Consider the following 15,314-nt stretch of genomic DNA (forward strand, 5'->3'; position numbering starts at 1 on the left):
GATGAGGGAACATAAACCAATCCTCGTTGAGGGATTAGAAGTGGAGAGAATAAGCAATTTCAAGTTCCTGGGTGTCAATATCTCTGAGGACCTAACCTAGTCACAACATATTGATGCAGCTATATTTCATTAGGAGTTTAAGGAGATTTGTTTTGTCACCTAAACACTTGAAAACTTCTATAGATGTACTGTGGAGAGCATTCTGACTGGCTGCATCATTGTCTGGTATTGTCTGTGCTACTGCACAGATTGAAGTAAGCTGTGGATAATTGAAAATTTTTTCTGCTCCATCAAGGGTACCATCCTCTGTAGAATCCAATCCATTTTTAAGGAACAGTGCCTTAGGAAGGTGGGGTCCATCATTAAGGATCCCCACCACTCAGGACATGCCTTTTTCACACTGTTACCGTCTGGAAGGAGGTACAGAAGCCTGAAGGTGATATTAAACCTGATTCTGAAAAGGATGACAGGACTGTGAAGAAAAAGGAAATAAATGGATATGGAACAAGTCGGGAAAGTGGAGGAAGAACTGGAGTATCATCCACCTTCTTAAATGGAAACATAAGTTTATATAAGTGGTGGCCATATGCATTTACCGTCATTCCAAGCGTGCCCAGTGCCTTCTGCCGCATAGCCATTGCCATTCGTTTCTTTTCTGCCCGTGTCTCTTTTCGTGCTGCTTCAATTTTCCTGTTCACCTCTGGGTGTTCCCGCAGGGCTTCCAGTAGGTTTTCAGCCAGAGTCCCAATGCCTTCATCACTGGAAACCTGCTCCAATTTATGCAAGTTTGTGATGGAGTCCATTCCAATTAACATCTGAAAACACACAGTGTTAAAGAAAAATTACTGAAAACTTGGCAGCAAAGGTCAGAAAATCTTGGACTCAGTGATCTGCCTTTCTGACAAATTCTTATAATTTATTGGAAGATATATGATCATCCAGTGTTCTATGTGATCTCCCTCTCAGATTAATCTACTCATCCTAAGGAATAACACAGAAGAAACCTCTTGCAGGCACAATATTCAAGATTCATAAATAACTAGGATCTAGTAAAGACAGATTACACAGGCCATCTAGTACTGATAAGGGATAGAACAATGTTTACAACATGTAGCTATAAAACTTCAAGTCCCACCACTAGCAATTTATGGGCTTGCATCACGTGGTTATGGTGCTGCACTGCTCCAAAACTTCACCACAGTATGGGAAAGGAATATGTTAGTTTCCCAGTTTGATTTCCACACACACCAATTTCATAATGAATGAATGAATGAAGGTTATCTCCTGGGGATTCGTTTGCAAAATAATTGCTTCAGAACAAAATCAAGGATTACAAAAGCATAATGCAAATGTTCATCAAGATCGATAGAATGATCAATATAATTTTCTTTGTCCATGTCTTTTTAATGTAACCGGGTGACCGTCGAATCTTATTCAGTATTGTTAAAAGTGTGCTTAGGCATTCATCCGGGTACTGCTAGAATAGTTGTCTGTGCCTTTAAGTGGAGATGGTGACGTCATTATGCATGCGTGGGATAGCGGGGCAACCATTTTGTTTTCTGCTGCTGAAGTGGTGGGGTATTGGAATCAAGTCCCCCCCACCCCCCCAGAGGTACTGGGCTGGGTAAGGAAAGGTGAGCATTAATTTACAATATCCATGTGAATTCGTTTATGCTTGTTGGCGAATCAGGAATATCGGTCATTTGACATGTTTTACATGTGGATGCTTTAGATTTTCATGGGTAAAGAACTCGATGCTGGATAGCGAGGCTTGCAAAGTTCCTCACCAGCCAAGTAGGTCAGTCTTCCTGTAACTTAACTCCTGGGCAATATCTTGTAAAAGTTGTGCCAAAGTGTACCTTTTGTCTAACTTTACTGTATCATGACTGATTGTGCATGTAACAGCCAATGTGTATGTTTAGTTTCTGTTCGGAAGTTCAACACATGTGTACTAAAAAGTAGTAGACATCTTAGATGAGATGTATTCAGTTACATTTTTTGCTGCTATGTATAAGATACAGGTTTGGGGGAGATTCTAATGTTGTTTGTATTGTGTTCCTTCAGAATTGCCACTACCGTATTAGTACTGTTTTAGCTTTGTGCGGTTTTCTTTGTATTTTTATACTGCATACTCAATTGGTCGAGACACAAGTGTGTGGATCGGAGGTTAAACGGAGATTGTAACAGCAGGAACCTGATTGTAAAGTCGTTTGTTTTGTTTTAAGACCCTCTTCTGGCACTTAAACATCTAAAGCAGATAAAGGAATTAAAACCCGAAAAAGTAGTTGTTGTCCTGAGTGTGTACTTTTCCTCAGGCTACATTAACATATTTTAAAAAAACAAAGTGTAATAAACAATATTGGTAAGAACTTCCATTTTTGGAAACTGCACCTGAAAGCCGGCAAGAAACCATTTAACTCAAAGCAAATTCAGCCTCTAAATTCTTCTTAACAAGTCTAATTTTGTCTTCAGCAATAACCTATATAATTAAGACATTCAGCATATGGACCCCAATGTTGTGTAAACTGCTAACTGGCATGTTCTCTTAATCTATCGAGCATGCATGTCTTTGTCTCACTTGAGGTTGTATTTTAAAAGCTGTTCTGTATTTATTGTTACACTCAATACCTTACCTTAAATTTCTCATTTACCTTAGAAAGGCTGAAAATTCAAGCTTTCCATTGATTACTCCTTGGACACAAGAAAATGTGACTCTTCCTTGCATTTACCATGTGGTCCAGGCAATTTCATGATTACCAGAATGAACCACAGCTCAGAGTCTTTAGACTATTTGCACACCACTACAGAACAGCAAGCCAAATGCCAAGTTTAAGTTCCACCATGACAGGTTGTGAAACCAAACTTCCAGGAGTTTGTGGGTGAATTACAAAGTGAAAGTAAAATCTTTTAAGTTCACCAATGTCCTTTAAGAACAAGAACTTGTTGCCAGAGTTATCTGACCTATGTGTTACTCGTCTTTGCTTGGGCAATTAATTGATCTAAGGGTGACTCGATGCATGATAAATGCAGCCTTATTGCTGCCCACCTCCCAAAAACATGTCAAATATTGACTATATCTTTGGGATTATTGCCATGCAATCACTCCGTGAGATCTGTTTACTGACATCTTGTCTTTTAAATCCTATTAAGGGATTCTTAATCCTATTAAGAATACTTCATATTCTGCTTTCTAATACTCAAACCAATCAACTAATTGTATCAAGATGGTAAACAGTAAATACATGAGCCAGGTATGCAGTGACTCTAATAAAATGAACTGAAGACAGGGCAAAAAACTTACTTGTGTGGGGGGGTGCTGCATAGCCAGTCCCCGCAGTAGGCGAAGAATAAAAGGAAGAGATGGTTTTGCTAAGAATTTCTTCCACACATCTGCATCAAGACTGTAAATAGCATAAACAGCATAAATGTTAAGAACTGGAAAAGAGTGGCTTCCAGATGTTGAATAATTCTATGACCTGCACCTTCCTCCTGATATACACTTGGTGGCCACTTTATAAGGTACTTCCCACACTTCAGTGGCCAATGAGTATATGTTCTGCTGCTGTAGCCCATCCACTTTAAGGTTTGACGTATTGTGCATTCAGAGATGCTCTTCTGCACACCATCATTGCAACAAGTGGTGATTTGGGTTACTGTCACCTTCCTGTTAGATTGAACCAGCCTGGCCATTCTCCTCTGACTTCTTTCTTTATCAAGGTGTTTTCATCCATAGAACTGTTGCCCACTGCATGTTTTCTGCACCATTCTCTGCAAACCCTGTACTTGAAAATTCCAGGATCAGCAGTTTCTGAGATACTCAGACCATCCCATCTGGCACTGGCAACCATGCCACAGTCAAAATCACTTGGATCACACTTCTTTGGGTTTGGTCTGAACAACAACTGAACCTCTTGACCATATCTGCATGCTTTTATGTTTTGACTTGCTACCACATGATTGGCTGATTAGAAATTTGCATTAGTGAGCAGGTGTACCAGTGTACCTAATAAAGTGGCCACCGGGTATACATACAAAGACCCATTAATTTTGACCCCAATATTTTCCCATGACTGCAGCAAGTAATTAGTGTTGTTGAAATTAATCTTACTTCTTTGCACTTGGAATATGCTTCCGGATATATTCTAAAGCATTCTGGGTAATTCCTTTCTGCAGGATGAGGTCCTTCAGTTGATGTCCATTGCTATTGTTTTTTATGCCTCCAGCAATTTTACAGAAACAATCCAGGAAAACCTTGTCATCTGTGTTATGTTCTTCGTCATATCTAAGAACAGGGCAAGAATGGCAAGAAAACTGAGGATGGAAAGCTGAAAAACTGAGGAAGTGTCAAAATGTAATGCTGAATCTAATGCTCCAATTTGGAAAAGAATCATTGTTATATCTTGCAATCCAATAACAAGATTATTTAAATATTTCAGCAGATAAAATATCTTATTCATGTCAATTCTGAATCAAAAAAGCAAAAACAAGTTAATGGTTGTACTCCATTAAAATTGTAAGTGAATTTTGTTAAATATTTAAGATCTATGAAAAGCAGTTGGTTGTAGTAAATTACTTTAGTTTTTCTCACCAGTGTAGCACCATAAATCAAAGTTGAGACTTGGTCACTTACTTGTCAAAATTACAGTAAGGTTTAAATCGATCAACAAGTATTTGCATTTTCTCTAATTCTCCAAAGGACAAGTATGGGATAATGCGCAGCAATCCTTGGAGTACGCTTGGATTGGAACGGACAAACGTTGAGGTTATCTGGTCCAGCAACATCACTAATTGATCTTTGTCTCCTGTTAGCAGCAGGTTACCCTGATTGCAAAAATTTAATCACAGTCAAAATAGTTCTATGATTAGAGGTTATTATTATTATCATCATCATCTTATAGGCTATATAGAAATGATATAAGTGCAGAACATCTTAATGTACTGTATCATCTGCATCATGTTCCTTCACAACCTTGATTCTAATTTATGACTTCTGAAGTGAACTTCCTTTGCTTTGTGTATTCCCTGCTGTACCTAAGGGATACATCAACATTCGTTTTCTCTAATATTATCTTATAGCATTGAATAATGTTTTTCATCTACAACTTTGCCACAAGCTTTTACATTTTTGCCTCCTTTTTCCTTTCACAACAATGATTAATTATTATTTTCAATAGGCATTACAAGTTGAAAGAAACAACATTTCTTCCAATTTAATATAGAGCAACCGAGGCTATACTTTTTGAACTACATCAGCTCCCATTTGCTTCTACTCTTCAATCTCCCATGTTATTTAACATAAAGCATTGTGGAGCATGTTTCATTTCTTTGCAACAGTTCAGTAACCATGACTACTTGATTTCATATGCAGAATATTGCTCCTCTCCACCTTGATTTCTCCTCAATGACACAATTCTACCTTTCATTATTTCTTCAGTGGCCTCACTACCCAACTGTTCCAAACTCCATCCTCCAATAAACTGCCACACATTTAGAATGCCACTAACAGTCACCTATTTGCTCTGTTCTCTGAAATTTCAATAGCTTAATAGCCCACTGGCTTTGTATCCTGAAACAAGGTTTTGCAAATTTATCCACAATCCTCCTACTTTAACCACACCCCTCCTAGGTACTACATTTCCATTCACTCCCTATGCTCCTTGTCTTTTTAAACCATCGTTGATTAATCATTGGTGGCTGACTTTTTAACCACAATGAAAGTGACATCCTCAACCCATGTCCTTTCTTACCAAGGCCAAGGGCAGGAAATACATGATAATGTCATAACATAGCATAACAATCTCAGGATTGCTACCTGTGCCACGTGCGAGTGAGGCAAGGAACAGAAAGATTATAAAGATTAATACGTGGCTGAGAGGATGGTGCAGGAGGGAGGGCTTCAGGTTTTTAGATAATTGGGCTCTGTTCCAGGGAAGGTGGGATCTGTTCCGAAGGGACGGTTTACACCTGAACTGGAGCGGTACTAACATTCTTGCAGGGAAGTTTGCTCGTGCTTCTGGCGGGGGGGGGGGTTTAAACTAAATTTGCAGGGGGCGGGGATCCAGAATGTGAGAGAGGATAGCGAGAGGAAGAATAAAGGACAGGTGGGGACTACACGGTTCCGGAATATAAAGTGTGTAGTAGAGAAAGGTGAGGCGGAACAAGTGATAAGGAGGACACATGTACAGAGGGATGGTCTGACGGAACATGGAGTTAAATGTGTTGAAAGAATAAGTAAACTTAGGAAGGACAACTAAATTCTAGGGGCGTATAGCCCGATGGGAGTTCGGGGAGCTGGGTTAAGCACAATAGGCAGCGATTCAAACAGAGAGAGGAGAAATGGGTTAAAGATTCTATATCTGAATGCACGAAGTGTCAGAAATAAGGCAGATGAGCTTGAAGCCCAGGTGCGAATGGGTAACTATGATGTTGTTAGGATAACAGAGACATGGCTGCAGGGAGATCAGACCTGGGAAATGAATGTACAAGGGTATACGTGCTATCGTAGGGACAGAAATGTGGGCAGAGGGGGTGGGATGGCCCTGTTGGTGAGGAATGAGATTCAGTCCTTTGCAAGGGGGGACATAGGGTCAGGAGAAGTAGAGTCTGTGTGGATAGAACTGAGGAACAGTAAGGGCAAAAGGACCCAAATGGGTGTTGTCCACAGGCCACCAAACAGTAGCATGGATATTGGGTGCAAGTTGAATAGGGAGTTAACATTGGCATGTGGCAAAGGTAATGTCACAGTAGTTATGGGGGATTTCAACATGCAGGTGAACTGGGAGAATCAGGTTGGTGCTGGACCACAGGATAGGGAGTTTGTAGAGTGCCTACGGGATGCATTCTTGGAACAGCATGTACGAGAGCCGACCAGGAACAAGACTATTCTGGATTTAGTGTTACGTAATGAACAGGATTTGATAAGCGATCTTGCAGTAAAGGAGCCATTAGGAGGTAGTGATCATAATATGATAAGTTTTTATCTGCAATTTGAGAAGGATAAGGGCAGCTCAGAGGTGCCAGTGTTGCAGTCGAACAGGGGAAACTATGAAGCCATGAGGGAGGAGCTGGCCAAAGTTGACTGGATGGATAGCCTGGCAGAAAAGACAGTGGAACAGCAATGGCAGGTATCTTGGGAATAATGCACAAGGTGCAAAATCAGTTCATCCCCAGAGAAGGAAGGATTCAAAGGGGGGGAAAGGGGCCACAGTGGTTGACAAAGTCAGAGATTGCATAGCATTAAAAAAAAAGGAAGTATGACAGAGCTAATGTGAGTGGGAGGACAGATGATTGGGAAGTTTTTAAGGAACAACATAATTTAACTAAAAAGACAATACGGAGAGAAAAAATGAGGTACAAACGCAAGCTAGCCAGGAATGTAAAGGAAGATAGCAAAAGCTTTTTTTTAAGGTATGTGAAGAGAAAGAAGATAATTAAGAACAATGAAGAATGAATTGGGTGAAATTGTTATGGGAAACAGAGAAATGGCAGAAGAATTTAATGAGTACTTTAGATCTGTTTTCACTAAGGAAGACACAAGCAATCTCCCAGATGTATGGATGGGCCAAGGACATAGGGTAACAGAGGAAATGAAACAGATTGACATTAGGAAGGAAACGGTGATGAGAAGGCTGATGGGACTGAAGGCTGACAAATCCCCAGGACCAGATGGTCTGCATCCTAGGGTACTAAAGGAGGTGGCCCTGGAAATTGCAGATGCATTGGTAATCATTTTCCAATGTTCCTTAGATTCAGGATCAGTTCCTGAGGATTGGAGAATGACTAATGTTATCCCACTTTTTAAGAAAGGAGGGAGGGAGAAAACAGAGAACTATCGACCTGTCAGCCTGACATTGGTGGTGGGGAAGATGCTAGAGTCCATTATTAAGGATGAAATAGTGGCATATCTAGATAGCAGTGATGGGATTGGGCCGAGCCAGCATGGATTTATCAAGGGTAAATCATGCTTGACTAATCTGTTGGAGTTTTTCGAGGATATAACCAGGAAGTTAGATGGGGGAGATCCAGTGGATGTAGTGTACCTCGATTTTCAGAAGGCATTTGATAAGGTCCCACATAGGAGATTGGTGGGTAAAATCAAAGCTCAGGGCATCGGGGGGAAGACATTGACATGGATAGAAAAATGGTTGGCAGATAGAAAGCAAAGGGTAGCGGTGAATGGGTGTTTCTCGGAATGGCAGATGGTGACTAGTGGGGTGCCAAAGGGCTCAGTATTGGGACCACAGCTGTTTACCATTTACATTAACGATTTGAATGAAGGCATTGAAAATAACATCAGCAAATTTGCTGATGATACTAAGCTGGGTGGCAGTGTGACATGTGATGAGGATGTTAGGAGAATTCAGGGTGACTTGGATAGGCTGGGTGAGTGGGCAGATACTTGGCAAATGGCGTTTAATGTGAATAAGTGTGAGGTTATCCACTTTGGGAGTAAGAACAGGAAGGCAGATTATTATCTGAATGGTGTAGAATTAGGTAAGGAAGAAATACAAAGAGATCTAGGAGTCCTTGTTCATCAGTCACTGAAGGTGAATGAGCAAGTGTAGCAGGCAGTAAAGAAGGCGAATGGAATGTTGGCCTTTATTACAAAGAGAATTGAGTAAAAGAGCAAGGAAATCCTCTTGCATTTGTACAGAGCCCTGGTGAGACCACACCTGGAGTACTGTGTACAGTTTTGGTCTCCAGGGTTAAGGAAGGACATCCTGGCTGTAGAGGAAGTGCAGCGTAGATTCACGAGGTTAATTTCTGGGATGTCTGGACTGTCTTACGCAGAGGTTAGAGAGACTGGGCTTGTACACGCTGGAATTAAGGAGATTGAGAGGGGATCTGATTGAAACATATAAGATTATTAAGGGATTGGACAAGATAGAGGCAGGAAATATGTTCCAGATGCTGGGAGAGTCCAGTACCAGAGGGCATGGTTTGAGAATAAGGGGTAGGTCATTTAGGACAGAGTTAAGGAAAAACTTCTTCTCCCAGAGAGTTGTGGGGGTCTGGAATGCACTGCCTCAGAAGGTAGTGGAGGCCAATTCTCTGGATGCTTTCAAGAAGGAGCTAGATAGGTATCTTATGGATAGGGGAATCAAGAGATATGGGGATAAGGCAGGAACCGGGTATTAATACTAGTTGATCAGCCATGATCTCAAAATGGTGGTGCAGGCTCGAAGGGCCGAATGGTCTACTTCTGCACCAATTGTCTATTGTCTATACACTATCCCAACTTGGACCAACTGTACATCACTATTGTCTCCCATTGTATCACCACTGTGTACCCTTGAACTCCCTACTTGTAAGGAGCTTGGGAGTCACCATTGCTCAAACTGTTTCAATTAATGCTGACATCACCGGCAGCCTTGTCATGAGAATGAATAAAAATGGAAATGAACCTTACAAATGTATTAATGGACTACTGGACTTGGGATGACAGAAAGACAGAATTTACAGTCACACCAGCCTCAGTCAGTGCTCAGACTTGTAATTCCCACCTGAACTATGGATTGTTTGCAACTGGAGTACCATGTCTTAATATCACTGATAAGTTCAGTTTTATTGCTGCAAGGTTGCTGAGACTTATATAAATACTTCAGCACAGACTTTATATCAAATGTTCTGGTTATTTACTCTTGTTATGACTTTCACAGCTCCATTTATTATATTCTCCATGTTCAAACTAAATGAAAATATTTGACGTTCAGAATCAGGAACGTATACGCACCCTGTCCTCGGTCAGTGGTTCCGCATTTGCTTCGTCTAGAATTATCTCCATGATGCTCAGCACTTGCTCAGCAATTGTTGCACCCCCACTATCTTTACTCTCCTGTTCAGCCAGCAATGCCTACATAAAAAACAGAGATACATTAAGCAACAACATCCAGTAATATATCAGTTCCATGATCAAATCTGAAATACTGAATAAACTATGTTTCTGGTTAGCCAAGCTACAATAGATGGTAAACCTAGGGTATGCTAATTCCACGTGGTATCAGATTCTTTTTTTGATATGTCAGTCAGGGACCCAAACACATCGTCTTGACTATTCTGATTTCTGCACTATTACAATTCTAATATTTGTATTGATCTGTATGAATAATTAACTTTCTCCCCACCAACAGATTAGTTTGTGTAGAATAGCCAATCCTTTCTCAAAAAAAAACTAAAAGGAGCCTGGAAACTTGTAATTGTAGTCTCCCACAGAGAAAGAACAGCTAGGGGAAGACAGATGGTATAAGTAGTTCAGTAATTCTGGTCAAGTTGGTGCCAAGCTGCAGTCTATTGAGGCCACGGCTCCAACAGTTGTTTTTTTTTAAGTCCATAGAGATGGTTTCGGGATGGGGTGTGTGTTATTTAGAGATACTGCCCTGTCTGGGCATTCAAGCTGCACTGCCCAGCTACCCCCAGTAATTCCCATTTTAAATCTAACCTAATCACTGGACAATTTACAATTAACCTACTAACCAGCACATCTTTGGGCTGTGGGGGGTGGGGGCAACCAGAACATCCAGAGAAAACCCACAAATTCCACAGTGAAGACATGCAGACTCCTCACAGAGGACATCAGGTCTGAACTCTACTCCGACACCCTGAGCTGTTATAGCATTATGCTAACTGCTACACCACTGTGGCAGTCAGGTTTGGGTTTAAGGACAATGATGTGGAATAGAGGCAATTCCTGGGATCAATGACATAGGGTTGAATCGGAAGTCTGGAAATCGAGGCCCACTGGCCAGAGCCCAGCCTGCGAATCTCTGCTAGAGAGGTCGAAGCCCACAGACAGCAAGCGCGAGTCTGCTGGAGATATGTCCTGTGGTTAAAGGACTGTATCTCCATGTTTAGGAGGGAGAAAAAGAGCTTGTTTTTGTTGTGGTTTTGTTGCTTGTTGTGTTCTGTGTTGTTCCATCAAACATCGTAGGCATGCTATGTCAGCACCTGAATGCATGGGATCACTTCTGGCTGCTCCCAGCACACCCTCAGGTGTTGGTTGTTAAGCAAACGACACATTTCATTGTATGTTTTGATGTACACAGGGTAAATAAGTTTAAATTTTGATTTGGGTTTAGGGTTAAGGATATGGAAGAGTTAGAGGTCAGACCTCTGTCCACATTCGAAGTCCAGTGATGTGAACATGGGAATGAAGGAGATCCATGGATGTTGGGCTGCCACAGGATAGGATGGATGTCCATGCAAGCAGGAGGCACGAGGGCTGGTTAGTCAGTGCGCCTGGAGTATAAGCCTAGATTTCATGTCTCCATCTTTGACTATTTCGGGGGGTTGATACCAATACCAAATGTTGAATAGAAATCCAGAAGCAGAAGCCTGACAGCCAAAGCCTGGAAACCAGAAGCCCAACCTGGAATTGGAGGACTGTCCTTGTGTGTAAGGGGGTTGCTGGGAGGGAGAAAAGAGCCTTTTTAACTGCTTGTTGTGTTCTGTGTTGTTCTGCCAAGCATTGTGGGCATGCTATGTTAGTGCCAGAATGTGTGGTAACAATTGCTGGCTGTCCCCAGCGCATCCTTAGCAATGTTGGTTGTGGACGCAAATGGCATACAGTCAGCCCTCCCTATCCACGGTTTCCACATGCGCGGATTCAACCAATCGCGGATTGGGAAAACCCGGAAGTTCTCTCTCCAGCACTCGTTGTTTGAACATATACAGGCTATTTTTTCTTGTCATTATTCCCTAAACAATACAGTATAACAACTATTTACATAGCATTTACATTGTATTAGGTATTAGAAGTAATCTAGAAATGACTTAAAAGTACAGGCAGTCCCCGGGTTATGAACGAGTTCTGTTCCTGAGTCTGTCTTTAAGTCAGATTTGAAGTCAGAACAGGTACATCTGGTATTATTTAGTGTCAGTTAGTCAAACGTTTTTCTTAGTATATAGTACATATTTTACCTTTCTATGCATGCAAAACACTTCAGAAACATATGTATTTCAATAATTAAACCACTGCATTACTTAGTAATAACTGCAGCTTTCATCAGGGCAGGGCCTTTCACGTGCTCCATTAAAACTGTTCTGATCGTTGACCGACTGTAGCCTAATGCTTTTCCAATGACCGATGGCGTTTCACCTCTTTCCGATCGCTTTATTATTTCCACCTTATTTTCAATCGCGATCGTGATTATTTTCATGAACAGAAACACTGCGGATTCAGAGCTGCGACGCCGGGTCCTAATGTCCACCACACTGGGCCAGGTTAAATAAAGTTCAGGGTTCTGCTGGGTCCTGAAGACCATCACACTGAGACAGGTTAAATAAGGGACTTGAACATCTGCGTTTTTTGGTGTCCTCGGGGGGGGGGGGGGGGGGGGTTCTCGGAACCAATCCCTCGCGGAAAAGGAGGGCCGACTGTATTTCATTTTATGTTTTCATGTACGTGTGATAAATAAATCTGAATTTATCAGTAGCTAGATAAGTTATGATCATACTAAGTTTACAATACTTCTACGTGACTTACCAAGTTGAGTGTTCCCAGCATTACATTAAGTGGGTTCATTTCTGGTTTAATCAGTTGCTGCCGATTCACCTTCACCTTTACACAATAACTGAACAGCTTCAGCAGCACCTAGCAAGAACAGGAAAAGCAACATGGTCATATTATACTTGACTTAGATTTAAACATCCAACTTTGTACTGAGCTAAAGAATTTCAAGTACCATTTACATTGTTCTGGTAAATACTGTGGGAGGGATTAAATAAATAGGGCTAGTGTTTTTCAAATGAAATGTATTCTCTGAACAACGGTGCATTACACTTGTTCGGGGATCGCACGTTAAAGATGCTTATTTGATGTCTAAATATTCATTTGGTCCATAAAATATACCGCAAAATCAATAATGTTACTGGGACAGGAGTTCAATACGTACACAATGAGTCTTTCTTTCAAACAGAGACTTTACAAGGTAGGCAATCCAGCTACTATTCATCTGGTTCCACCACATTTTAAGAAAAGCACAAAAAATAAGAATAAATAAGAAAAAATAAAGTTTTTGTTGGCTCTGAGAGCATATGGTCTGAACATGATCATCAATAGTTGCCAAACCTCCAGTTAGGGATTCAATAGAACTCATTAATTGGCACTTGATTTAGTAATGTGCAAGCCTAACTAACTGGTATTCCTCTTCAAGAGATGACAGTAATATTTAAAACATGCATTAACTATGGTTACATTGCAGTGACGAGTAGCGGAGAAGTCAGGTGCTTGTCAAATGGAGTCTCTCTCAATTAGGAGTGTGATGGATAGGCACTGATCATCTGGATTGATAACAGCATTACTCAGGAGGTGAAATACCATCCTAAAAAAGAGCAGTCCATTTGACTGAACCCTCTTCTATTGGAAACAACATCTATACTCTTCGTTATTAATGCACCATGACTCCAGTATGAATTTTCCTAGTAGCACACTGTAACAAAATTACTGCAATTGTTCCACCCCCTCCAATACCAAGAACAAGTGCAGCAACATCATGGAATTAACACTGCAGAAGCATATAGCACGGAAACAGGTCCATTTTTATACTGGATATCATACACATATCTATACAAATTCCAGTTTCCACCACTTGCCGATGTAATGGCATTTCAAGCATTCAACTGAATTCTTCTTAAGTATTGTGGGAATACCTGCCTCCACTATACCCTCAGACAGTAACTATAGGTGGGGAAAAAATTCCTCAAATACTCTCTAAATCTTATAATAAGTACATTCTTCTGATTCTAGATTTTTTTGCTAAAGGGGAATATTTCTCATCATCCATAATTCTGCCTTCTCTCCAAGAGAAATAAACCACAGCCTCTCCACATAGATGACATACTCCACCCCAGGCAAAATCTTGGTGACACAAGAGACTGCAGATGCTGGCCTACGGAGCAAAATATAAACTGCTAGAAGAGCTCTACAGGCAACCAGCATCTGTGGAGGCAAAGGTATGGCTGATGATTCAGGTTGAGACTGAATCAGATCCTACTTCACCCTTATTAAGGTTGCTAGGGCCCTTTCACTCACTTATTAGTTTCTTTTGAAGGTATTGCTTCACACTTTTCAGGATTAAATTCCATCTGTCTTTACTCTGCCCATCTTACCAACTTAATCAATATTGTTCTGTAGCTGAAGATTACCCCTCCTCACCGTTAACAATGCCACCAATTTTAATGTCACCTCTCTACTTCAACATGCAGGGCCAGATAATTAATGTACATAACAAATTGTTGGGACCTCAGCACCAACCCCTGCAGTATATGACTGATGACAGGTTTCCAATTTAATAAAAAACAGACCTCAACCATTGCCCATTGCTTTAGATCCCATGGGCTCCTATCTTTTGGAGGCATTTCCCCATGGCAATGGTGCTAATAACATTCATATAGACTGCATCATCCTTTACAATATACTTTACGACCTCTGAAAAGTACTATCAAATTTGTCAGACAGTGTCTCCCTAATAAAGCCACAATGAATGACTGATCTCTGCCTCTTCAGGTACAAATGAATCCTTTAACTCAGAATTTTTCCCCCAATGATTTCACTACCAATGACATTAGATTTACAGGTCAATATATATCTGGCATATCCTTCCTGCCTTCCTGAACAAAGGTACTTCCATGTAGTTCCTGATCTAACCACCAGTCCTCCCTTTCATCCCATGACAGTCAGGGATACATCAGTTCCTGAAACCTGTCTTTAAGCTTACAAAAAATCTAATACCTCCTGTTTGACGGTAATTTCTTCCAGAAGTCCAACCATTCCCCTATTATGAATTTTCTTACAATTCCTCAGTGAACACAGATCAGTAGTGTTCATTCAACATCTCATCCATATCCTCCAGTTCAAACAGATTGCCACTTTGTCCCTAACTGGCTTGTTTCTTTCACTGGTTACCCTCTTGTCCTTATTATACTTCTCTGCCCACCCCAACCCCCCAAGATCCCACCCAGTTTTTATTTTCCTGTAGGGCTCCTCTTGTTTTCAATTCTCTACATATGCCATTAGCTACCTTTCTTAAAGAAAAATCTTTTCCTCTGCCCATCACTCTGTTCTCCATCTCCCTCTGGTGCTCCCTCTCCCCCCCTTTCTTTCTCCTGAGGCCTCCCGTCCCATGATCCTTTCCCTTCTCCAGCTCAGTATCACTTTCGCCAATCACCTTTCCAGCTCTTAGCTTCATCCCACCCCCTCCGGTCTTCTCCTATCATTTCGCATTTCCCCCTCCCCCCACTACTTTCAAATCTCTTAGTATCTATCCCTTCAGTTAGTCCTGACGAGGGGTCTTGGCCCGAAACGTCGACAGTGTTTC

At 41.1% G+C, this 15,314-nt stretch overlaps 1 protein-coding gene across 1 annotated transcript in view; it reads right to left on the reverse strand.

Moving 5' to 3' along the window:
* Positions 1-15,314, reverse strand: part of ubr4 (ubiquitin protein ligase E3 component n-recognin 4) — a 223,878-nt gene that overhangs the window by 14,268 nt on the left and 194,296 nt on the right. Inside the window, exons 93-98 of the mRNA XM_059952034.1 lie at positions 12,482-12,589; positions 9,734-9,853; positions 4,631-4,821; positions 4,109-4,282; positions 3,302-3,401; positions 597-815 (exon numbers count right to left, since the gene is read on the reverse strand). Coding sequence (XP_059808017.1) covers positions 597-815; positions 3,302-3,401; positions 4,109-4,282; positions 4,631-4,821; positions 9,734-9,853; positions 12,482-12,589 — 912 coding nt within the window. The remainder of the gene's footprint in view (positions 1-596; positions 816-3,301; positions 3,402-4,108; positions 4,283-4,630; positions 4,822-9,733; positions 9,854-12,481; positions 12,590-15,314) is intronic.

The sequence above is a fragment of the Hypanus sabinus genome, chromosome 27, assembly GCF_030144855.1.
Source record: "Hypanus sabinus isolate sHypSab1 chromosome 27, sHypSab1.hap1, whole genome shotgun sequence".
Taxonomy (NCBI): Eukaryota; Metazoa; Chordata; class Chondrichthyes; order Myliobatiformes; family Dasyatidae; genus Hypanus; species Hypanus sabinus.